This window comes from Chinchilla lanigera, unplaced genomic scaffold, assembly GCF_000276665.1.
Source record: "Chinchilla lanigera isolate Chin_1 unplaced genomic scaffold, ChiLan1.0 scaffold00028, whole genome shotgun sequence".
In the NCBI taxonomy this organism is placed as follows: domain Eukaryota; kingdom Metazoa; phylum Chordata; class Mammalia; order Rodentia; family Chinchillidae; genus Chinchilla; species Chinchilla lanigera.
The window spans coordinates 19210139-19236293 of NW_004955429.1; the positions used below are offsets into that span (position 1 = coordinate 19210139).

The window sequence follows — 26155 nt, forward strand, 5'->3', positions numbered from 1 at the left end:
AGTGGAGCCATGCTGTGACTGTATCTAACCATGTGGCTCAGAGTCCTTTAGAACTGGTTTGCAGGAAAAGTTTGGAGGTACATGCTAGAGAAGCCCTATGATGCTATAAGCAGAGCTGAAAGGCCAGAATACTTACTGGAATGTAGACAGTAAAGGCCACGCTCATGAGGTTTCAGATGAGAACAAGGACTCCATTGGAAACTGGACAAGGGCCATTCATGTTACATTCTGATGAAGTACTTGTCTTCATCTTGCTCATGTCCTAAGACTTTGTGTGAAGCTGAATTTAAAATTCATCCAGCAGAGAAAATCTCAAAGCAACCAGCGTGAATACTGCTGGCTGCTTTCAGCCAGATCTACATTGAGAATCCAGAGCAAAAAGCAGAGCTGAGAGATGTGAAAATTTTGTAGATTTACCAGAAAGGCAGTAAAGTTGGGGCCAAGGAGAGAATGGTTACTGAAAACATTAGCATTAAACTGTAATCCCAACACTTGAGAGGCTGAGGCAGGAGGATTGCTGTGAGTTCAAGCCTGAACTATATAGCAAGAGCCTGTCTCAAAAAAACAAACAAACAAAAAAATGGCATTAAAAAGAAGTGAAGTACTTTGCACCAGGACAAAGGAAAGATGTATTGAGGGTATCTCAGGAAATGGCCAGACCCCACCCTTCACAGGCTCAAAATTATAAAAGGGTAAATCCCATGAAAGATTTTGCTTTGAGAAGAGTCCCTAGGATACCTGCTCAAGAAGGACCTCCTAGAGAACTGGTTCCCAGCATTCATTTCACTGTGCTCAGCCATCCTGAGTCCATTCCATAGCGGAATGCATAGCCAAATCCTGAGACTCAAAGGCCGCTGTAGCCGTGGTCCAAAGGGGCCTGGCTACTTCTCAAGCTGGCAGCCAACCGTGGTGTCACCCATGTGATGCTGGTTATACCCGCATGCAGAATGCAAGTGTTGTGAGGTCAGGGAGATTTCCACCTAGATTTCAAAGGAAGGCCTGGGATGCCAGCAGGGAGCCCCTGAAAGAGAAATGCGTGAAGCCATGAGAGTGAAGGCAAAGATAGAGTGGAAACCCCAAGAGTTTGGAGATGCCAGGAATGTGGAATGTATGGTGAAAATACAGGCAGCAAGTAGAGCCAGCCCAAGAGAGAGGGCGGTGTGGGTTGTGACCAGAAATACCACACAGTGGAGCCACGTTACTCCTTCAGAGCTCACATCTTGCTGGCTGGGTGCTGGACAGGAGGAGCTACTCCACTGTGTTTGTCCTGCTAGTTTCAGGTTTTGATGTAATTCTTTTCTACTCCCCTCTTCTCCTCCCTTTTAGAATGGAAACGTTGACCTTATTCCTTTGTGAGCTGGATGTATTTTAAGTTTCTTTTAGATTCTAGTAGTGACTCACAGCTAAGAGCCTACCTTGAGTTTCAGAAGAAACTTAGAATATGGACTTTTCAGCACTGCTTGAACAGTTAAGACTTTAGCAACACTTAAAGACGGAATACGTGATTCTGCATCATGAGATGGACACAGCCTTTCAGGGACTCAGGGTAGAATATTGTGCCTTAGATCTAAACTGATCACCTCCCAAAAGTCTCGTGTGTGCTGAGGGGGGGCTTTGGGAAGTGATTGGACCCTGGAGAACGCTGTTCATTGGTGGACTGACCCACAGATGAGTTCATAGCCGAATGCACGGTCAGAAGGTAGGGCCCCGTCAGAAGTGGGTCACTGGGGCTGTGACCTGGAAGGATATGTTCTTGTCCCCAGTTCCTGCCTCCTCTCTCTGCTTCCTGGCTGCCGTGGCTTAAGCTGCTTTGCTCCACTGAGCTCTCCTTCCATGCCCTTTTTGCCACAGAGTCAGCTGACCATAGACTGAACCGTCTCAAACCGTGAACCAAGTTCAACCTCTCCTCCTTTGATTGTGGGTGCAGGGTATTTTGTCCCAGTGACGGGCAAGTGACCAATGCACTCATCCTCTCCCATATTCTGCCTTCTTCACAGCACCTGCCTGGCAAGCACAAGGTCGTGAGTTCGATTCCCGGTACCAGAAAAAAAACGAAAAAAAAAAAAAAAAAAAATTACATCCATATTCTGCCTTCTTGTTTAGCCCTTCCAGTGGGCTCAAACACATTTGGTTTCGTGGTCTGGAAAGGCAGCAGGGAATATGGTTGAGTGTAGGGAGTCTTCGCACACAGGGGACTGAAATTCCAGCTCCTCCAACCCTGCTTGTGTGGCACTGGCCACGTTAACCTTTCTAGGTCAGTTTCCTTGCCTGGGGAGGAGGAATATTAACAGTGCCTGCTGTTGCTATGAGGGTCACAGTCACAGTAGGGTTCCGCAGAGAAACAACCAGTAAGATGTGGGAGGAGGGAGCTATAGCTATATCTGTCTGCAGAGCTATGGGGAGACGGCTTGATTTAAGGAACTGAGTCACACGGTTGAGGAGGATGGCAAGTCACACAGTGCTTCCACGCCTCAGCCCCGTGCTTCCGTGTCACCTGCCATCTCCTGACATGAACGTCACTGAGCCGCTGGCAGCTGCCCAGCTGCGGAGTCAGACACCCTCTTCATCCTCTCCAGGGTTCCTGCAGCCATGGTGGCTTCCTTCCCCCTTCGATCCTCTGGCTCAGCGTCCCCTGGGTTCTCCTTGTGCCTGCCCACGGGGTCTGCCCTGTGCCCAGCCCCTGACTGACTTTCAGTGCCATCGGCAGGACATCTAGCCGCTTCCCCCACTCACGTGCCCACCTATTTCTCCGCCCCTCTGTCAGCCGTGTGCTTCTGGCTGGCCTGCAGGAAACTCGGGTTCAGCTCGGCAAGCCGCTGCTCCGTTCCCCTCCCTCGTCTCTCCGCCTGCTCGCTCTGCATCTCTCCCGGCGAAGGGCATCCCCCGCCAGACCATCGAAGCAGGAACCTCACAGTTACCCAGTCTACTCTTTGCCTCGTGTCCTGCTCCACGCGCGGCTGAGCCTGGCACCTCCCAGTCACAGCCATGTCAGATCAGTGTGCCTGAAACTTGCCACCTCCCCGCCTTCTCTGGGTTGCCGCTGCCGCAGCGGGGGCTTCCTCTGCTCCCCACTCCAGCAGGGGTCTGGCTGCCTCCATCTCGCCTTCTCTCGGCTGGGCCTCGTGCATTGCTGCTTGGGTTGTTCTCAGAACCGCAGACTGCTTTCCTATCTGGGGCTGTCTGAGAGCAGCTCGCTGGGAGGAAGCCCAGATTCCGCAGCACGGCTCACGGCTGCCTTCCGAGACGGCCCCTGCCTGTCTTCTGCTCTGCCCAGCATGGGCCCGGGCTGGCGCTCCATCCCGGCACATCACAGTTTGCCTTCCCGGAGCTTGCTGAGGCCGCCCTCGGAGCTCGCCGCCTTGAGTGAGCAGAACCTGCCCGTGGCCTGAGTCTAACCAAGCCCTTCCCAGACACGCGCGTCGCAGTGGTCCTGGCAGTCATCGCTGGCGCCCTCCTGGAGGCTTATTTGCTTTGAACCGTTGTGACCAAGAACTGCCAGTGCACATTGGGTTCCCAGTTAAAATATTTGTTCAGTGGTCACAAAAGGATGCTATAGATGTTTTTAAAAGGCAGGTGTTTAAGATATTACAATATAATGTACAAAATAACTTTGAACATAAGGTGATTTCATATACATTATACTTATGTACTGTGGGAGGGGGGACGGCAGCCAGGGTTTCCCCAGGGTACCTGTGTCTGACCCCCAAGGTCTGCAGGGAGCAGGTGGTCGACAGTCCTAACCCTTTAGGTCTCAGGGCCTCGGCCCAAGCAGCGTGGAAACCCAAGCACTTTTGGTGACAAATTACAACTCCCAGAACCTCCAGGTGTTGGCTGTCCCCAGGGTTTGCAGAGACCTTCCCCTGAGGGCTGGTCCGCTTTCCCGAATCTAGGCAGCTGGGAAAGCAGGTGTGGGGTGCGGAAAGGAGCTCAGGATGCCACCCTCCTGCTCCCCTACAGCATGTGCCCGGCCTGAGTCCGCCCTGCTGTTTATGCTGTACTCCTTCCACCCTCCCCGGGGTGCAGACCCGGCCTCAGGACCTGGGGGTGAGGGCCAGTCCGTCTCCAGGGCTGGGCTCAAGGGAGGTGAGTAGGGACGGCCCCACAGGTCTGCGCCCTCTGCAGCGCACTCCGCTTTCCCCACCTCCCTTCTCACCCCGCCAGCCGCCTGTGGCCCTCCTTGGCACTGGCACCCAGGTGGCTTCGTGTGCGACCCTTTTTCAGGGAGGGCTGGTTGAAGGTGGTCCTGGCCTCCCAGCCCCTCAAGGAGCCTTGGCCAGGGGACAGGGCAGTGTTGGGATGGGCACAGGCTGGAGCCATGGGAAGTAGAGAAAAAAGCCACAGCCAGGGAATACAAGTACGCTGGACACTGAGAGCTGCAGGGACAGGGATTTCCCCCACAAACACTTGACTTTAGCCCAGAGGAACTGATTTGGGACCGAAAACCTCCAGAGTATAAGAGAATGAACTCGTGGTGATTTAAGGCCCTAGATTTGTGGGGATTTGTTCCAGCAGCAATAGGAAGCTACTACGATGTAGAAATGAGTGAGAACAAAGAAATGCACATTGTTCTGAAGCCCCTAAAATGTGTTATCTAATCCCTTATTTTCTCTCTGGAAATAATCCCCGTGGCCTTGAGCCTTTATTCGGTGGGATTCTTCATTGTATGATGGCTCTATTCCATTTAAATGGTCTTTTTAACTTAGCATCTATTATGAAAAATGCAACTGCCAAGTTGCTGGCTGTCGCAGATTGCATGTACACTAAGAAACGCCCACATTTGAATTGTCATTCAAAAATAAATGAATTGAAATATGTTTTCTCAAACTTTAAGACTATGTGGACATTTCAAAGAAACCATATGCTCTGTAACTTACTAAACTCACTAGAAGCCTACATATAATAATCAGTAATGTTATCATCTACACTGAAATTAAAAGATTTCAGTTAAAAATTCCACGGACAGCATTATCAGATTAGAAAAAAACTTAGTAACATATCAATACCTCTTAAGCGTGTAATACAATTTACTATCAGCTGGTATTTGTCACTACAGTAATTGCTTCAAATCATTTAATACTTTAAATTATCATTTTGGAGGTAAAGCCAAATACTTGCCAATTCCAAAGTGCTTAGTAGCCAGAAATAGCAACTTGTGACTCCATTAAGAATTTCTCTCCTAAATCAGGGTTGGACAGCTGTGGCCTGAAAGCTAAGGATGCTGTTTACATTTTTAAATGATTGAGAGAGAATTTTTTTTTTTAAAGAGGAAGAAGGGGAAGTGGGAAAATGTTGGTCAAAGGACACAAAGTTTCCATTATGGAAGGTAAGTTCTGGGGGTACAGGAGAGCAGTGGAAATATAATTAATAATGCTGTACTGGGTACTTGAAGTTTGGTCAGACGATAGGTCTCCAGTGTTCTTAGCATAAAGAAAATGGTAGTGGAGAATATATTGTTCATCTTGATACATGCATCAAAACATCAAGTCATACTCTTTAAGTACATACAATTTTTGGCAGTTGTACCTCAGTAAAAGTAGAGGAAGAACAAGAATGAAAAGAAGAATAGCTTGTGACACATGAAAATTGGGATACTCATATATAACCATTCGTAAATAAAGTTTTATTGGAACAGCCATGCCCAGGCAGTAGCCAGCAAGCACCGAGTACACTGCGATAGAAACCCCACAAAGCAAAAACATGTACTGTCTGGCCTCTTACAGGATACGTGTGAGAGCCCTGAGCTGAATGCCTCCCGAGGGAATGTTCTTTCCATTCTGGGTGTCACAATGCATGAATAGTCCACTGCAGGGTGAACGGTCTGGTGCCTGCACACTTCCTGTCTCCTGCATTTGACCAGGAGTGACAGCGGACGTGCACACGGTGACCTTCATTGTAGGGAAGGCCTTCAAAGGACACTGACATTGTTCTGCAGCCCAGCGGGGCTTCTGTTTGAGTGATAACACCACATTCTTAATGCTGACCCAATAAACTAGTGCTGTCGCTGTGGCTTGAACCCCAGAATGTAAGCCTGCAGGTAACCGAAAGCTCGCTGCAAGGAGGGGCGCGCTCTGGTCACCAGAGGGTCAGACTTGACGGTGCCGCTTGTCACCTCTCTTTTTTAAATGGCAACAGTTGTTTTAATTTTTTCTTTAGCAACAGACAAAGAACTTCCCGTTACAGAAATTAGCATCTCTGTATTTCAATCTAGTCCTTCATCAGAGGGAGACTTAGAGAACATTTTCTTGGAATGCAGATAACATGGGCTTTTCTTCCGTATTGTAGCAGTATCATTGGCCGCTTGCTACTGACCCCCTCCACTGATTTGTTGTAAGAAGCACAATTTGCCTGTCTAGATTGAAACCTGCCTTCACTTCTGTGCTTTACTGCAGCTGATGTGTTAAAATGCCACCTGATTCATGGAGAAAGGAGAGGTCTGCTCAGGGGATGAAAGTCTTTCCCTAGGAGGAAGTAGCGGGATTCTTTAACGCCTGGTCTCCTGGTGGTGCTGTCTTTCTCGTGGCCTAGGTGTTGGGGTGACACAGGGGAGGGGACAGGACAGAGGAATGTACAAGCACATCGTGTTAGTCCACGTGCAGGGACCAGTGTGATCTTTGAGTGAAGCAGTTTCTTTCCAGCAAGGAAGTAGTCCTGGTGAACATGTCGTAGCTGGGGCTTTCTGGGCAGTAAGAAACAAGGTGCCAGCTCTCTGTTAGGGGCACTTCCTCTTTCTTTAGCATATAACTGGGGCAGCAGATGGCTGTCTAGGGGACGGGTTGTCAGCCTGGGATCTGACCGTTGCCCTGGGGAACGGTCACTTCTAACAAGCAAACCAGGTCAGCGGTTGAATTGAAAGTGACTGACAGCTGGTGGCAAAGGAACAGAGATTTAAAAATTTGGATACTCTCATTCTAAGGAGATGACAGCAATAAAAGCATAGTCTGAGAATGACGCTCCGCTGCAGAATCCAGTTTTAACTGCCTTCCTCCTACAAGCAAGGCAGGCAGTGGGTGGGGGTTGCTATAGAAATGGCTGCTGCCCTGGCCACTCAGCATGCGTGGCCGTGCGCAGGCGTGCACACGTGACTGGCATGCGGTAGGTCTGCCTCCACGTGAATCGGGAGGAGGGTGCTGGTGTTGGGCTCACTTAATTAGTCCTGGGTGCGTCATAAATCTGGGTAAGCTCGCTCGTGAAGGCGGAGCTTACTCAAAATACAAATCCAAGATTTTTTTCCATTTCATTAGTTTCTGGGTGCTGGGTGTGGGCGGGGAGTGGGAGTTCTTAAAGCACTACTTGTGTTTAGAACCGGAAGAAAATAATACTGTGAACACGTAAACGATGGCGGGCCGGCGTGGGCTCACCGTGTGGAGCAGCAGCCGCTCTGCTGAGAAGTGCGGCGGGAGGCTGCACCTACTGCTCCGTTCTTTCTCCATTTTGCCATGAACCTAATTTCTTTGTTTGTTGCGGGGAATTGAACTCACAACACTGCACTTGCCAGGCAGGCACTTGTGCCACTGAGCTATATCGCTGGCCCCCTAAAATTTTTTTTAAAATGAAGTAATTAATAATAATATTACTAGCTTATCTTTTTCTCTATATATATCATAAGCCACATATCTAGATGGAAGAACTCAAATTGTAAAACCAAGGAGTCATGATTAAAATGATAAGGATGAACTGTATTACCCTGGGCAAAAGTGAGAACAAAAAAATGGAGTTTACTTCTCTAACAATTACGAATTTATTTATATGTGTAATAATAATTCTAGGATCATAGCATCATCTTTTTTTCGCAATAGAACAGATGCAGTAGTGAAAGGTGTTAAACAAAGGAAGAAGCCAACTTACCTAAGTATAACGTCAGTATTGCCTTAAGAAAGATGTTGCTGGGTGTGGTGGCACAGGCCTGTAATCCTAGTACTCAGGAGGCTGAAGCAGGAGGATCACTGTGAGTTTGAGGCCAGCCTGGGCTACAAAGTGAGTTCAAGGACATCCTGAACTACATAGTGAAACCCTGTCTCAAAAAGACAAAGAGAAGGAAAGAAGGAAAAGAAAGAAAGAAAGAAAAAAAAGAAAGAAAGAAAGAAAGAAAGAAAGAAAGAGAGAGAGAAAGAAAAAGAGAGAGAATGAAAGAAAGAGAAAAAGAAAAAGAAAGAAGGAAAGAGAGAGAATGAAAGAATCAGAAATGGGTCATTTTACAGTGAAGACTATTGCTTAGAAGGAAATAATTGTCAGGAAAAGAGAGTTGCTTTCCCAGAAATCAGAATTACCCTTAGGAAGGGGCTGGGGATTTAGCTCAGCGGCACAGCGCCTGCCTGGCAAGCACAAGGTCATGAGTTCAATTCCCAGTACTGGAAAAAAAAAAAAATTACCCTTAGGAATTAATTGGGCTTCAGTAAGATAATGTAGGCGCCAACTAAGTAATTTAACTGCAAAGACGGCTGTTGGTGCAGCGCGCAAAGGCTGCCCAGGACGTGGCCTTACTTTGCACCAGTGGCGGCCCACAGAACACGGTCTTGCCGGAGACTGCAGCACCAAAGTGGTCAACTTTGATTTGCTGCTTGAGATGCAGCTGGGGTCTTTTGTCACTATGGGACTCTTAGCGTGCCAGTTACAGGGCTCTGCTACTGCAAAGTGCAGTGAGATCTGTAGTACTTTGCCCATGAGGGCAATCTCAGAACAGGGAGTGTTGTTTCTCGGTGTTGCCTAGCAACTCAAAAAACCAATCTTGTAATGTCACTCGTTTCTAGGAGTTGTCAAGTCTTTTGTGTTGGTAACCTCCCCAAATTGAGAATTCTCAGAAAATAATACCATCTCATTATCTCTGGAATAGCTGTGCTTCAGAGCGTCTTTGTTTTAAAACCTATTCTTACGCATTTTCTTCACTGTAGAGTGCCTTTCCCGGTCCTTGTTGCCCAAGAAGTTTATATTTGTAATCCCATGAAAAGTCGCTGGAATTCTAGCGAGTCAATTCCAGTCTACCACTTTTAGTGCAACCCGTGGCGAGAATAAAGACACTAAGGCATATTTGTAGCTATGGGAAGCCAAGGGTCCTAAGTCCAGCCATGATGGTGGCCATCCGGAACAAAGGCCTATACCCAAGGACAAACCCAGGTTTTTAATTCACTTGTGAAGAAGGGAGTGGCTTGAGGATGAGTGACTGTGAGAGTGGCGGGAAATATGTGAGCACCTTGATCTGGGCCAGGTAGGAGGCCTGAGATCCCCTCTGCAAATGCAGAGAGGAGGATATGCAGAAAGAGTAATCTGCATAACATAACTGAGATAGTATCTAATGTTTTGGGGTCCATGCTTCAGCTCTGACGTGTGATCTTTGAAGCCCCAGGAAGTCATAGCCTCTATCCCAAGGCTCAATCCTAGCCCACAGCAGGGGATAGGGAAACACGCCTGCCATCTCCAAAGATTCCCATCAGCACGTTGGCTAGACCGACATGCATCACTTAAAGCCGATTGAAGGGATAAGGAAGGGTCCCAGCCAGCTCTGTACACATCAGAACATGGAAATAGGGTCAGGCTCAGCCAAAATGGAGGCAATTGCTCCTCTTTCAAGGAGAGTCGCCTAGGTGGTCCTCCACACTTCACCTATCAGTATCACGGTATGTAGACCTAGCATTTCCCATGCTTGGGTTTAACCAAAACCATGTTGACAAGCTTGGCAAATGACACTGCCTGCTTTTGAGGTCTTAGGGTTTACTGCTCAGTACGTTCCTCCTCAAAGAAAAGCTGCCTTCTTTCGCAGTCAGCACTTCGTCACCATTTGTGGAGTTTTCACTTTGTGGATCTCCCGTGGCAAGTTCATCTCCTGCTGCTGGCCCTTCCCCACCACCGCACCTCGGGGCCCCCTGCTGTCGGGCCTGGGTTTTAAGTGTGCATCTAACATACTCATTCTAATACAAGCCTGGATAAAAAATAACTAGGAAGCTAATGCCATCATGATTTATTTCAGAAGCACATATTCTTAAATGTGTTCTATCTCCAATTCTCTTCACTTGGATGAGTAATTGAAAAGTAAAATTATTTCTGGTAGATTTTAATATTGCAGTGGATAATATACAACCTCTAGCATTAGTGAAAATAGGCAGCTGGCAGCCCTGCAACTGAGACAGTTTGGGCTTGAGTACCTGGTCCTCATCAGGTATGACCGTGAAAGTGATGTGAGCCGGAACTCTTTAACCCTGCTGGGCCTCACTTTTCTCATCTGTCCAATGGGAATACATCATCGCACCTGCTTTTCTGCCTGTAGATTGTTGTGAATGGGGAACAGTTACAGCCGTGCGTGACACTGTTGAAAGCTCAGGTGGTGTTAGCGTTGTTATTATCACGGCTGATGCTACTATTAGCACATACAGCATTGGTAAATTCTTCAGGGAAGCATTAAATGAAGGACAGTAAGTACTAGAGGGCCAGAATGTCCTTAAACTTAGCACCCCAGTCTTCCTGGGCTGATAACTGGGGTGCTGGCCATTCGGAATTGAACTTCTGAATAACTCTTCTGGTTAGAATAAGTGACACCTTTAATGTGAGTGGCGGAAGAACAGGAGTCTTCTAATGGGCAGAGTGGGTGTCTCACTCATGAGCCCAGCAGCCGAGCAGCTCTGCTTCTGTCTGTCAGCTAAGCACCAGCTGCCGGTGGCCCCTAGGGAGCCTCAGCAGGGGCGCAGGCACAGGTACTGGCGGAACCTGGAGACCCAGAAGTCCAGTTTCCCGAACGAGACTCAGTCACCCGGGCTTAAAGATCCACGGGGCTTCTTGGGGTCTGGGATTTGTCTGCATGGGTTTTCAAATTGGGATTTCGATTTCATCATTATTTTTTTCAAATTTAACAGGAAGAGATCCTATGTCATCTAAATTCAATACAGAATTTTAAATTATCAGATATTGCGTGCACTTGAGTGCATTTTGGATTCTGTTTTACAGAATAGGATGAACAAGAACTTAACAGGAGTGGACATAATGTATAAATGATACCGCCTCCACATACCAAGGACCTGAAATCAGAGTATGTTAGAAAAAGAAAGTTTTACAGTGGAAGTTTTACAGTTCAGCTTGAGACGAGTGGTTGAAGAATAAATCACTGACTCACTGAGCTCAGAGCCCCCCACACTGACTTCTACGTCCCATATGTGCCGCGAGTCAGATGTTCTACTAGGAAACGCATCATCAGGTTCTGCATTAAAATGATTTTTAAAGTAAGGTCAACACTTTGGGAATTTCCCGTGTTAAAGTGGTTTGTGCTTTAACTAAGTCTGAAAATGCCCAAGCGGTACACATGTCAGAGGTGGGCCTGTCCTCAGCACACTCCCCACTGCTCTGCACCTGATATTTCTAGCCTCAAATAAGGCCTGTGAAGCCTCCCTGCAGGGCTGGATAATACACATACGGCACCTTGCCCGGAATCAGCCACGTGTCATCTTCCCCATGCTGTGATTCCTTGGGCCCCTTTGCTTGGGTCACCCCTCGAAAGTCATTTGTGCGCACACATCCACGGGCACACACCCACACCAACCCAGACCGTGCTGCTTTAGACGCGTCCACAGCAGCGCCCACGTGCTCCCAACACACCACGGAGATGTGGTCACTCACAGCAAACTGCCCAGCCATCTCAGAGATGCAGTCGGCCCTCCCAGTTCAGAGCTTTCGGAAAGATTTTAGTCCACTCAGGCTTCGCTGAGCTTATTCGTTATGCAAACAGGGGTTACCTAAGCCACTGCTCTTCACCGTCGTTCTCAGAACAGCCTCTTTAGCAGGAAGAAGCACGGTGGGCGCCCGGCACACGGGCAGCACGTCCCTGGCGTGGAGCGGGGACACTGTGAACTGGGCCTGCTTCAGGCTGCAAACCGCCTTCCTTGTCCAGAACCTCAGATTTCTGTGCATTTCTGCTTCTGTGCCAAGACCTCATGTGGCTGCGTGGAAGCGGGAGCTGGATCTGGGGCTGCGGAGTGAAAGCCTGTCCCGGTGTGTCTTGTTTGGCTCCTCAGCTGGCGCGGGGATGTTTGTTTACTGTGTTTGGATTTACACCCAACATTTAAGAACGGGAAGATTCCCCGTGGAACGCTAATCCTGGCTGCTTTAAGAAAAAAAAAAATTCATTTGTTCAGTTCATTGGTTCAACAAATATTTATTGAACAGCTTCTCCATGTGTCTCTGACATAGGCTCTGGGGAAAAGCATGACAACACAAGTCATGCACAGGCCTTACAACTACGAGGGTTTCGTTCTAGCAGAAGGAACTGATGCGGTGGTGTATTTCAGTGCTCTGCTTGCTGCCGAACAGGGAAGCAGAATGAAGTCAGACCGACCGGCCTTCAGAGCCGGTGGAGACGAGCTGTTTGAGCTCAGATCCTAAAGGTGCCCAGGAGCCTCTTCTGGGACTGTGTTGGGGGCACCCAGCCTGGACAGAGAACAGTCTACACAGACGTCTTGATTTGGAACCACTTTGGCCACACCCACAGCAACCAGGTTGCTTGTAGCACCTCCCCTTCCACCGTGACGTGCCGGCATCTGTAGGGATTTGAGTCTGTGACCCCTGGCCCGGTCTACCAAGTGACCAGATTCTTTCTTGAACCAATCAGAAATATTTCTGAAGTTGCTTCAAGCTCTTGCTGTCCAGTCAATAATGTGTCAGCCACATTGTGGAAAACGGCATCGGGGCGTGCAGAAGAGATTGCCGTCCCTGCACAGGTACAAGCTTTGCCGCTGAGAGGAAGGCCAGGAGACGAAGGCACCTTCCTCCCCTAGGAGCTGGTCAGAACAGCAGCTCAGGCTTCCTGACCACCGGGTAACCCCTGCGTAGGCGGTCTCCCATTTTAATGAGCTTGTTAGCAAGCGCTGGGGAAGAGCATCTGGCCACTCCTCTCCAGATGTTGCACGTTCCCTGTTGTACCCTCCTTTATCCTGAGCAGTTCTCCTAGGTCCAGGTTCTCCTGACTGTCCACCCACCATGCTTGTTGGCTTTGCCTACCCGGTCTCCTTCCGGCATGAGGCTGAGAGATAGGGCTGATAACATACTGATAACTACCTTCTATAATATATATTTGTATTTATAATATAAACTATAAATTTAAGTTCTTATTAAATTTCATCATGCTGCTGCATACCCTGGTACTTCTGGCTGTCTCTTTAAGAAATAAGCTCTGCCAGAATCTTTATGGTTTCCCATTATGGCTTCTTTCCTAAAATTTGTTTCACTAAGTTCTGTTCTAGCTCAACAAAATGTAGTGAGAAAAAAAATCCATTGCTTAGGTGAATTTATTTAAGAATCTCTTTCTTAGCACATGTGAGGCCCTGGGTTTGATCTCAAGCATTAGAGGAAAATCTCTGCCTCAGAAATCACCCTAAAATACCCAGGGACCATTTTGCAGCTGGATACAGGCTCACTTTGTGTTTTAATTTCTAGCAGTCGATATATCTGTGATTTTATGCTTCAGAAAAAAGGTCATTGGTTGTAGTGAGCTGTCCTTAATTTTATTTTTGTTTAAACCGGTCCTGAAATGTTTTTGCCTAAAGCTGTGTGAATCCAGCCGTCTGCACATAACTTTCACTTGTCCCTTTGATCGCTGTCAACCAGAATTACTGGACACATTGACCATTAGACAAGTATTTTGCTATTAACAAAATAACAACAAGAAATTTTTTAAGAGCAGAATATATGTATTGAGGGAAAGAAAGCTTCTGTCCGAGAGAGGGACAGAATGGGGCCTGAGTGGGTTGCCAAGAAATGTTTATGTATCAGTTTATCATCCAGTTTCATTGAAAAGTAATTCCAGAATAGCTAGATTGCTAGTCAAAGCCATAGACTTTATTTTTCTATTAGTACGTGTGTGCGGTAGATGGAGATCAAACCCAGGGCCTCACACGTGCTGAGAAAGAGATTCTTAAATAAATTCACTCCTTGCATGGAGTTAGCGCATGCACATAGCCCATTTTTCATCCCCTTCCCTCCCATCCTTCCCCTCCACCCACTTCTCCATTCCTTTCCCCTTTGAGAAAGCTCTATCACCTGTCTTTTACTTTACTCTTATACTTCGGGTTTCTCATGTAAGAGAAACGATGCAGTCTTTAAGCCTGTGTGTCTGATTGATTTCACGTAACACTATGGTTTCAAGGTGCACCCGTTTCCCTACAGATAAACTCAAGTTTATCTGTCTTTACAGCGGAGTAGTTCCCCACTATGTGTAAACACCGCGCTTTCTTTTCCCATTCATCCAAGATTCAGCTACTGTAAGCTGTGCTGCTGTAAACATGGGTATGCGTGTATCACTAGAACATAACTCTAACTCTTCAGAATATCACATCTGGGGGACAAGCACACTGCTCTGCCACCTGAGCAACCCACCGGCAACCCTAATGATAAATTAGAGGGACAAAGATTAATGAAAGGAAGACACTTGATCTGTAAAGAGGAAAAGGAGGGAGAAAGGAGAATGTAGATAGCTACCCTGGTAAGAAAGAATCAGGGGAGGGGCTGGGGATTTAGCTCAGCGGCAAAAGCGCCTGCCTTGCAAGTGCAAGGTCGTGAGTTCGGTTCCCAGTACCGGAGAAAAACCAAAAAACCTGGTAAGAAAGAATCAGGGGAAAGACAGAGGACCCGTGGGCCCTGGTTCTCGCTGTTTGTATGGGGGGGGAGACTCTCCTCCACCTGGAACTTGCCATAACCAGGTTAGCTTCCAGGCACCTCTGCCAACATCATTTCTGTGGTCTTTATGCAGCTTCTTTCTCTGTTTACCTGTCCTTGATGTAGCTTTTAACGCCTGATCTTAAGGGGACATGCGGATCTCCGTTGTGCTCTAAAATGACCCGAGAGTGAATAATATAGTGACTCCAGAGTGAATACACATGTATGTGAGTGTATACGTTAGTGCATAAGTGTGAGCACATAGCGCTTTTAGTTTTTTGAGGAATCTGCATACTGATTCCCAAGGTGACTGTACCAGCCCGCACTCCCACCAAGGCTGTAACTGGGTCCCTCTTGCTCTGCAGCCTCACCAGCCTTTGTTGTTATCGATCTCTTGATGACGGCCATTCTTTCTGGGGTGAGGCGGAACCTCAGTGTTGTTTTCATTTGCAGCGCTGCCTGGGAATGTTGTACATTTCTTCATGCCATTTGTGCATCCTCTATGAAGTGTCCATTCGTTTCACTTGCCAGTTTTTTGATTGAGTCCTTTATTTGGAGGGGTCTATTTTTTTTTTTTGAGTTTTTATACGTTCTAGATAATAGTCTATCTGGAGAATAGCTGACTGAACATTTTCCCCATTCTGTGTGTTGTCTTTTCACTCGGTTGGCTGTCTTGCTGTGCAGATTTTTAATCTGATGTGATCCCACTTGTTGATTCTCCATACTATTTCCTGTGCAGCCAGGGTTCTGCTGAGAAAGTCTTTGTCTATGCCTTTGGCAGCAAGAGTTTTACCTTTTTTCTAATCAAGCAGGTTGTTTTAAGAATTATTTCTACTATCCATTTTGATTTTAGTCCTAGTGAAAAATATGGGTCCAGATTCAATCTTCTGTATGTGATTAGCCACTTTTCCCAGCACCTGTATTACCGAGGCTGTTTTTCCTCCAATGTATGTTTTTGCCCCTTTGTCAAAGACCAAATGGTTGAACGTGCTCAAGGTTGTTTCCGCTTCCTCTATTCTCTTCCACTGATTCTTATCTCTTGTCTTTGTGTCAGTGCCATGATTTTTTTCTGTCACAGTAGCTTTGTAATATAAAGTCCAATATTGTGATCCCTCTTGTTACCCTGGATTGCTTTTGCTATTCTGGCCTCTTCTGGTTCCATACAAATTTTAGATCATTTTCTCCAGTTCTGTGAAGAATGCTGCTGAAAATTTGATTGCTGCTGTATTAAATCTGTATATCAATTTTGGAAGTGTGGCCATTTTGACTGTATTTGTTCTGCCTGTCCAGGAACAGGGTGTATCTTTCATGTTCTGATGTCCACTTCTATTTCCTTTTACAGAGGGCTATAATTTTCATGTAGAGGTCTTTCACTTCCTTAGTTAGGTTAATTCCTAACTATTTAATTTTTCCTGGTGCTGTTGTGAATGGTATTTTTTGCTAGTTTCTTCCTGAGTGGGTTCATTATTAGTATACAGGAATGCTGTTGATTTTCATGTGTTGATTTTGAGTCCTGCTATATTACTGAATTTAGTTATTAACTCTAAGAGTTCAAAGCCATAGACTTTAATTTGGAAAAAGGAAGCCTACTGCACAGTATCATAGAAATGTAGGAATTGTCACTGTTTCTGCCATACTACTGAATGTGGCTTTAAGGGCTGATAAATTTGTATATTTTGATTTTACTGAGTGATCTTGTGCTGGGTTTGTGAAAGCATGCAGTCTAGTAGACCTTGCTACTTCTGTGTGTACAGTTCGTAGAAAATTACAAACAGGATTATAGCCTAAGATAATGCAGACGAAAGCCCTGCAAAGCTAAGTCATTTGGCTCCTAAAGAAATCCAGCCTATTTCAGGCTTTGGAATGACGGTGATGGTGATGTCAAGATGAGCAGCTTGGTCTAGACCTGAGAGATGCAGCTTCCCGAGAAGAGTGTTCTTCCAAGGAGCTAATGCTCACTCCGTGCTGGGTACTTGGCCAGAGCTGCAGCTGCAAGGCAGGACACTGAGCGTGGGTCCTCATTCGTGTCTGTGTCTCCGTGAGTGATCCCAGTCCGACACTCAGTGAGTGCTTTCATCGTGAATGTTCCCAAATATTTCACAATGAGAATTCGGGTACAAGCGTACAAATAGCTATGTTTAACAGTGGAAATAATCACTGTTTTTCGTATTGCTGGGGATGTAGCCCAGGGTAGCACACATGTTCAGCAAGTGCTCTACCCCGAGCGGTAACACCCACCCAACTGATGCAATCTTTCGGCATGGGTGCTCTGAAGGACTGTGCGATTTCTTCCTGAGTCCCAGCTTATAGACCGAAACATCACTCCATTCAAGAAAAACCCGTCGTGTGGGGCATGTTAACTGCAAGAGGCAGAATGCGCCACCACGAGTGCTTAAATACTGAGGCTGTGTTCGTCAGATAGGAGACTGGTGGCCCTGGGGTCTCTCCAGTGGCCTTCCTGGTGCAGTGAAGGACATCCCGCGCCTCTTCTGTGCCATCCGTGGTGTGTTCTCAGGTCACACAGCCAGAAAGTGGCAAAGCTGGGCTTCACGTGTGCGACTCTGATGCCGTGAAAGTCATCCGTGCAGCCTGTGGGCCTGTTGTGGTGCTGGGCATTTCTCTGCCCAGTGCTCGGAGGTCTGACAGATGTCACCGTGAGAGCCGTGGTGTGTGTCCCTCAGCGTGGAGCCTGCCGAGCAAGGCGCAGGTTTCCACCCCCAGTATCCTTTTCAAACGCCACAGCCCCAGAAAGACAGCTCCTTCTGCATGTCACCGGGTGCCTATCGAGATGAGGTATTTTGGCTGTTCCCAGGACCTCGAAGCGGAATAAATCTGCAAGACAGAAGAAGCAAGGTAAATCCGAACTCCACAGACTGTATTCGCATTAGGTGTTATATTTTGGGTGAGCCCTTTCACACTGTGGAGTTATTTTTCTTATTGATGGCCATCTGCTCAATTTTTTTACCTGACTTTTCTTTATATGTTGCATATAAAAGTGGACGTCATCATTGCTTAGTATCCAAGTGGGAAAACAATTCCCTTGGTGACCACTAGGAGCCACTATCCCCTCCCACAGACGAGCGTGAGGCGCCGGCCCGCCGGCTCCCTGTCTATCCCTTGATGCTCACCACAGTTAAATGTCACTTCCATGCTACGGACTCGCAGTGCTTTGTACAGTGGACGCTGCCTGCTGAACACAACTATCTCGTTTCTGAGCAGTGACGGTGATACTTTAACATGTTACTTGTTGAAAATATCTATCTGCTGGTTGGACATGGGAGCCTGAAGCAGGAGGCAAGCTTGAGTCCAGCCCAGGCAATTTAGAATCTGTCTCAAAATAAAATTTAAGAAGGGCTGACTCAGCGGTGGAACATTTGCCTAGCATTCGCAAAGCCGTGGATTCGATCTCCAGTATCAAAAACAGAAAACTCTCTTTCCATGGTGTAAGGTTTAATTCTAAAGAGTGATAATATTTATATGTATAATATACTGAAACTGGATTCGCAGTGCCGCTATGAATAGCAGTTTTGTTCTCCTGTCCCTGAGAGTACCTGTGTGTGTTATTCCAGAGAGTTTTAGAAGGTGGATTCTGCCCCGTGTGGGAAGTTGGGAGCCGGTGGTGGTGAGGAGGCAAAGCTTGGTAACAACACAGGAAGGCAGAAGAAAAGGCAGCTGGACACGAGGGTTAGTAGGACTATTTACCGTGAGCACAAACATCACAACACTCAGCTCTGTTCCCGCGGGCGTCAGTGTTACAAGCTAGCGTACCAGTTGATCATAAATATAACGCTGGGCTATCGTGAAACATCAAAGTAGTATTTTCTGTTCTAAGACAGGAGCAAAGAATACTTTTAGAATTAGTAATTAAGCTGCCTTTGTTGACAAATGCAGAGGAGCAGCCTCCAGACCCTGTTTCAGAGGTGTCCCGGGAGTTGCCATGGGAGGGCGGCTTCTCCCCACTTGCGTGTGGGGAACTTTACCAAAAGGGTGAAACCCCGCTTTCTAGCGGTTTCTTTCTGTTTAGGATTCCACTGGAGAGAGTTCAGGTGCCCCAAAGACAGTCTGAACCTGATGATGCAGCCGCGTCAGGCTGGCAGGATTTCATCGCTTGCTGCCGCCTCGGGCCCCAACAGGACCCTCACACACGTGCAGCCCCCGTGACAGCCTCGGCCTGGGCAGAGTGAGGAACACGTCACCAGCTGACCCTGAGACACCTGCGCATCGCCCGCGGGTGCAGCTGCAGGTGCTGGGGGCCGAGGCCAGGCCCCTGGCTGGGGCTGCAGGGCACGAGGAAGGGCAGGGTCAGGCCTGCCTCACCTAATGCCCCACAGTGCCCGCCTGCCTGCTGCTCAGGACCCAGCAGGCCCGTATAAGCTGCTTCCTTGTTGCTGACACGGTACCCAACACCCGCAACATAGAAGAGGAGGGGTTTAATTTGCTGATGGCCTCAGTCCTTGCCACCTGCCCCTCAGGCAGGAAAATCATGTCAGAAAGGCGAGGGGGAGCAGAGCTGTTCAGTTCAGGACACCAGGAAACAGCAGGAGAGCAGTGCCAGAGTGGACGGGCCGGGGACCGGACGCAGACCCAGGGCCAGACCCCCGCCAACCCCCAGAAGTGTGCTCCACCCATCCCGAGGGCGATCCCCAAACCAGCCAAGTGGCGACTCCGCGCTGCCCCCCACAGAGCCCTGGGAAGAGCAGGCGGGGGAAGGCAGAGAGAAGCCCAGAGGAAGTGAGCCCGGGCGAGCAGCAGTGCCGGGCACTGGTGTGACAGGAGAGGCTGCTCTGCGGGGGGACCACAGGGCGGGAAGCTGCCCAGCACAGCCCTGCGGGCAGGCGCACCGGCCAGGAGCTTCCGGGCACCCAGAGGCCGCCGCACGCCGTGGCAGGTGGGCTGACGGGAACAGCGGAGGCCGTGCCCCTGCCACTGGCGGTTGTGTGTAAAGCAGGAGCAGCCTGGGCCTGCGGAGGTGCGTTGGGCAGGGCCTGCCACCCACACATGCAAATGCCATCTCCTATTAGCATCCTGCTCCCGGTTCCCACACAGCACAGAGCCTTCGAGAGAAGAGCCGTCAAGAGGCTTCTTTGCTCTGCCAGCATCGTCACCTGTAAAGAGCCCGGCCTTGTTTCCCAGGCTGGAGGGCAGAGATCCTCTTCCAGGTGCCCGTGGCCCAGGTGGGGAGGCACCCCCCATCCTGCAGCAGCATCGGGGTGCCAGTCAAGAAGCGCAGCCTTGTGGAGCACAGTTCACTCATTCCTGTATTCCCTGTAGCTCCTGTCCTCCCACAAAACACAGAACTCTTGCAAAACGCTTTGCCAGTAACAGCGTGATTGTCGACTCCTGAAACGGTGTCGCACTGTTGTCCCTGGCTGTGTGCATTTTACAGAAAATGTAGGCCAAAGCGAGCGACTCTGCCCCGGGCTGGCTTTGTTCCCCTGAGTTTGGAAGATGAGCTTCCCCATTGATTACCTGACGGTATTGCTTTGTACTGTGCCTCTGGCTGTCACCCAGTGTGAAGTACTGTTGAGAGCCTGCCCTGCGGGTATTTCTAGGAGCTCAGAAGACGAGGGGGACCAGGCACAGCCACATTCGCAGAGCTTGCGGTGTAACGGAGGAGACAAGACCCAGAACCACAGTCAGCAACACGTGTCTGTGGGAAACTGAGGTACGGTAACACGTGCCCTAGGAATGCCAGGCAGGGAAGATCTAGACGTCATAGACATTCTCTAAAGCAGCCTGTGGCTTGATTTGGATCTTGAAAGATGGGTTGACTTTTGGAAAAGAGACAAACTATAGGAGGTTAGAGCCACAATAGCAGGGAAAGCTGCAGCCATAGAAGTGTGTGCCGGCCAGGAGGGGTGTGGCAGGCGGCAGGCGGCAGGTGGGGGAAACCCCCGTGCTGGGCCTTCGTTTGCAGGCTCCGGGCGGCCTGCTGTGGTGAGTGGCCCCACCCAGGTGCAGCTGGAATGCCAGGCAGGGAAACTCCTGCGCAGGTGCAGCTGCTTCCCTCCCTGCCCACCCTTGGCCTTCCACGTGCCCACTGCTTCTGCCTTCACGCCTGCTGTTCTCCTTCCCAGAATGCCGTCTTCCTTCTCCTGTTCCCTCCCAGCCCTGCTGACAAGCCCTGTTCGCTCTTCAGAGCTAAATCCACCCTGACGCCTGCCCACCGCCCCGGGCAGCACTCCCCCCTCATGCGCTCCCAAAGCAGCTGCGTCGTCTTTAGTTGATGGCCTTTCGGCTCCCACCAGCTCCGCTGCTACCACTGCCACCCGTCTGACTTCCAGGAGGGACCTGGGCGCTGTCAGCCGGGGGCTTGTGTTGGTCTGTCCGCCTCCCTGCCTAGCTTGCACCAAATGTAGCTTGTAGAGTTTTTTATTAATGGAGACGGTGCCTCGCTCCGTACTCTAGACTGGCCTGGAGCTCCCTATAAAGTCTAAGCTGGCCTCAAATTCACGATGCTCCTGCTTCAAGCTCCAGAGTGCGGGCTTACAGCGTGTGCCACCACAACTTGGGGAAAACTTAAGTAGGCTGTGCAGTGTAATGGTAGAAGGCAAAAGCAATCAGGGATAAAGGCAGGAATTTTATTCATCAGTGAGCAGGAGCTAGGACTCAGCGTCCGGCTTTCACCCTCAGCTCCTGTGTAGCCGAACCTAGTAACCGCCCATTCGCAGAGCAGTGACCGGAGTCTCACCTGGGAAACCGCGCAAGCAGATCAGGGCGCAGTGCTTCCTGGCTGACCTGGAGGTCTGCGGAGTTGGTGCTGGGTGCGCATGCAGGAGTTGGGTGGGTGTCGTGCGCAGGGCCGGACAAGCTGAGGAAACGCGTTCATTCTCTACCCCCAGGGAAACTTTCTCACCCGGGCTTGTTTCACAGCCCTAGGAGCCCAGTGCAAGGAGTGAATCTTCGGGTTGCTGGACCGTCTAGGGGTCAGCACGTTTCGGGAGATGAGTCTGAATCGGCCGGGTGTGCTCTCCTATCATCTTGGGGGCTTTTGGTTTACATTCTGCCCTAATTTGAAGGGCGCCCACGTGGGAAGGCTGGGGAACGCAAAGCACTTCCCTCGTGACTCCTCCCACCTTCCCACTTTGTGTAGCTGCCAGCTGAGCAGAGGGGGCTGTGAGATTGGAGGCACCTATCCACCCACTGCGGTTTAATGTTGCTATGGCAACTGATAGGTCCTAGAAGCAGCCCAAGCATTGTTTCTTCAGGGAGAAAAACTCCGCACCATTACCGCAGCGATGTGTGCCCCTGGGGAGGCAGGCATTTAGACCCGTGGGGAGTGAACGTGCAGTGCGCTCGCTCTGTTGAGGCCTGCAGTACCACAGGGTCAAGGCATCGGGCCACCTCCGGAGCACGTGATTGTAGGAGCGAGGCGGACTGTGTAGCAGCCATGCGTGTGCAGCCCACGTGTGGGGGAGTAATTGGTGGTCAGCCTGTAACACGCAGCAGAACGGAATCAGCGCGGTGCTGGGTGTGGAGGACCCACCTGAGCGTTGTTACCAGCAGCATAAAAGGAGAACTGGAGGGGAAATGGTGCTGTTGATTCTCCTGGAGAAGGTTGTCACACTGGCTTTCCTGAGATGAACTCAGCTGTTCTCAGAGGCGCTCGGGGCCTCGCTGTCACTGGGGGTGGCTGTGGTTCTCTGCAGAGGCACTCTGGTCCTTAGCTTGAGCATCACTTCCTGTTCCAGTGGAGATCCCTCAGCCTGCTGGTATAGATCTTCATCCCAATGCCGCAGGCTTTCTAGCTTCCACCACTGGCCTTTGGGCCTTCCCAGGGCAGATCCTTGATACAGACTTACATGAGACATTGTTATGGGCTCTGGGCCTCCAGTTGGACTCGTGGAGGACATTGCCATGGGCTCTAGACCTCCAGCTGGACTCATGCAGCTCATTGTGGTGGGATCCAGGCCCTCAGCTAGAGTCTTTGGGCCTCTAGTGTGTGGACAGATTTCCTGCACTCTTTTGAATTTGACTCTCTGGGTGAATATTATAAAATAATCCTATCAATTATGTGTCCTGTATTAAATCTATTCCCCTGTAAACCCTGACGACAACATCATGTCTACACGCTAGTGGTCAGGGTGGGCATCCATGAGCAGGGGGAGGGCTCAGCCACCCCCCTGCCTTCTGCCCACCCCAGTATGGAGCTGTCTCAAGGTGCAGGTGAGCCAGGGTTGCCATTTAGACTGGGAAAGAGCCCAGCGACCTTGGGCAAATTAATCTCCCGCAATGGGTCCACCTATAAATCCAACAGAGTAACCAGATCCTGGGAAGGTGTGTGGGAACACATCATGACAGAGCAGAAGGAATAGCTGGAGCCAGGCATAATGATGTATGCCTATAATTCCAGCATTCCTGGAGACTGAAGCAGGAGGCTCACAAGATCGAGCCCAGCTTGAGCAACTTAGTGACTTGGCCAAGACCCTATCTCAAAATTTAAAAAAAGAAATGGCCTCAGCTTGAGGTCAGACAGGGGTAGGTCCCATTATGCTCGTTCTCCATTACTGAGAGGCTGTAGAAAGATTTTGAAACTCAGTAGTCCTCAATGCCCTTTTCCAGAAGGGGAAACTAGACCCTACCACACAGGGTTTTTGTGAGAATCACGGAGAATGTGTATGAGATGCAGAGACCGCGGCTAGCCAGTGCGTGGCAAGGGATCATTGATGGTAGATGCAAGTTAAAGTAACAGCTACTGGTCAAGCAGAGGCCTCTTGACCAGATGTACTTCCTAACGTCAGAACCCACTGAAAGATTTTCAGAATACTTACCCAAGCCCACTGTACAGAGCCAGACTTTGCGAAGCTCGGGTCAGGAGTCTGTATTTCTTAAAAACTTTCCTAAGTAATTTTGACATAGCCCACGGGTGTTCAGGTGCAGGAAATTTGCTCACTTGCTGGAGGGTGGAGATCGTAGTGCCAAATTCTCCCCCCTCTGTTCTGCTTCCAGTAACCCCTGGACGCTGCTGCTGTTCTACATTTGGACTCCAAATGTTTCTGCCGAAATTATCTGTTTGGAAAGAGGGCTGTGTGATAAAGCGGCTGAAATTAATTTGTTTGGGAAGGCTTTGAACAGCCAAAATTGTTCGCCTTCTTCCCTGAAGGGAAGTTGCAAGGAATGGCTACAGAAAGTTGCACGCAATCCCGAGATAATTTCACTGTCTGGGCGATAGAATGAGCTGTAAACGTGACGTTACAAGCACGTAGCCTTAAGTGGGAATTCAGCGTGTGTTTCGCCTAAGTTCTGTTCTGAACCCCACAGGAACGTGGCTGAAGAGCGGTCTGGGCCTCGTGCACCAGGAGGGTGGCCAGCTCACGTGGACCTACATCGCGCCTCAGCTGGGCTACTGGGTGGCAGCCATGTCCCCTCCCGTCCCAGGTAACGTGAAGCCCGTCCTGCGACGATGGGGGGCACTTTTTCCTCGGGCTCAGGCTAAGTGTGCCTCTGAAGATAATGTCAGTAGAGAGAGCGCCTCCCACTCAAAATGCTTAGCAGCTTGAAAATGAGGCGATGTAAAAGGTATTGGAGGGGGATTCTGGTTGAAACATTGCCATGTAGAATGAGAAAAATGCACAGAAATAGGCCCGTCTCCTGGCCCTGTTTTGCTCAGACAGCTTCCATAGGAAATGCTTAATCAGAAGCCTGCAGAGGCAACTGAGACTTCCTCCCTAGCTCCGGAAACAGCTGTGGCCGGGAGTCCACGGGCGTGCGTGGAAGTGCACACTACAGAGACCCGCAGAAAGCACCCCTGGGGGCCCCTGGGGACACAACTAAGCTGGCATTTCCAAAAGACTTAAGTGCAAACGAATGCCTTCATGGCCAAAAGAACAGCCTTCACTCGGGATGTGTGAATTGACTCAGACGTTTCAGAACCCGACTCAGAGTGTTTAAGCTTCTGTTTTATCCCAGTGAATATTCCAGAACTGTTTTTTCAAGATGCGCATCTCTGAATTCTTCTTCGTGAGGGTTTCTCTAGCTGTACTTGCCGTTAGAGTCTGTATCACCTGGACCCCCACCTTCGTGATCTTGTGGCTGAAAAATGGGCACCTGAGATGAACATGCACTTCTTAGGTGAAGAAATACAAATGGCAAATAAGTATATGAAAAAATGTTCAACATCACTGGTAACTGGAGAAATGCAAATTAAAACAGCACTGAGATTCAAAAAAAAGCAGTGTTCAAGGCCCACCTGGGCTGCAAAGTGGCTCAAGGCTAACCTGAGCTGCATAGTGAAACCCTGTCTCAGAAAGGCAAAAAAAAAAAACAAGAGAGAGATTCCATCTCACCTCAGAAAGAATGGCTATCATCAAGAAATCAACCAGTAACAAATGCTTGTGGGGCTGTGGGGAAAAAGGAGCCCTTCTCCACTGTTGGTGGGAGTGTAGACTGGTGAAACCACTGTAGAAATCAGTGTGGAGATTCCCCAAAAAACTAGGATTAGAGGTCTCATTTGACCCAGCTATTCCCCTTCTGGGTATTTTCCCAGAAGAATTAAAAACATCATACTACTGTGATATAAGTGCACCCATGTTTATAGCAACACAGTTTATAATAGCTAACTAAATATTGGAAACAATCCAAATGCCCATCAACTAAGAAATGGATAAAAAAGATGTGGTATTTTTATACAGTAAAGTACTATTTAGCTATGAAGAAGGATAAACTTGAGGCTTTTCTAAGTAAATGGACACAACTTGAGGCCATACTCATAAGTGAAATAAATCAGACTCTCATGTGTAAACATCATACTAGTGTGAGAAGCTGAAAGAGCAAATAAGATCCAAAATGTAGAACAGATATTGGGAAATAGGAAGAAACTGTTCAAAAGGAAAGAGAAACTGGGATGGGGGAAAGGAGAAAAGAAGAAAGGGAAAAAAAAAAAATATATATATATATATACACACACACACATACACATAGAGACAAGACAGCTAAGATAAATATACTCCTAATTTCTATTCATCCAAAAGTATGGTTTGTGCTTATATTGTTTGATTAATCTTTTATGCCTTTATCTTGTAATCTGAGTAACTACTTTGAAGGTAACAATACACAATATATTGACCATTGTTAATCTCCTGTTATCTTGTTTTGAAAGTCTATATCATTGTTTTTATTGTTTTTTCTCTTTAAAAAAAAACAACTGTGGCTGTCATTTTTCCACCATAAGACAGATTAATACATGCTTTCATAAAGAGTAGATCCTAGGAGCTTCCCAACAGAGAAGGCAGAAGAGACCCAAAGCTATAAAAAGCAGATAGAGCAGCCGGGCACAGTAGAGCACACCTGTAATCCCAGCTACTTGGGAGGCTGAGGCAGGAGGATCGAAAGTTCACAGCCAGCCTCAGCAATTTAAAAAGATCACGTTCCAGAATAAAAAGTAAAATGTCTGGGGATGCAGTTTAAAAGTGTGAACCCTGGGAACCCAGTACCACAAACAAACAAATGGCAGGCAGCACACACATCACAGTCTGACGGTATTTGCTGTGCAGACGCCTGCGTTGGTAACTTCCCCTCGCTGCTTTTA

The 26155-nt window shown here is 48.7% G+C and overlaps 1 protein-coding gene across 1 annotated transcript in view; it reads left to right on the forward strand.

The window, feature by feature from the left end:
• Fam171a1 (family with sequence similarity 171, member A1) overlaps positions 1-26155 on the forward strand; it is a 57102-nt gene that overhangs the window by 25253 nt on the left and 5694 nt on the right. The window contains exon 5 of the mRNA XM_013515488.1: positions 23890-24006. Coding sequence (XP_013370942.1) covers positions 23890-24006 — 117 coding nt within the window. The remainder of the gene's footprint in view (positions 1-23889; positions 24007-26155) is intronic.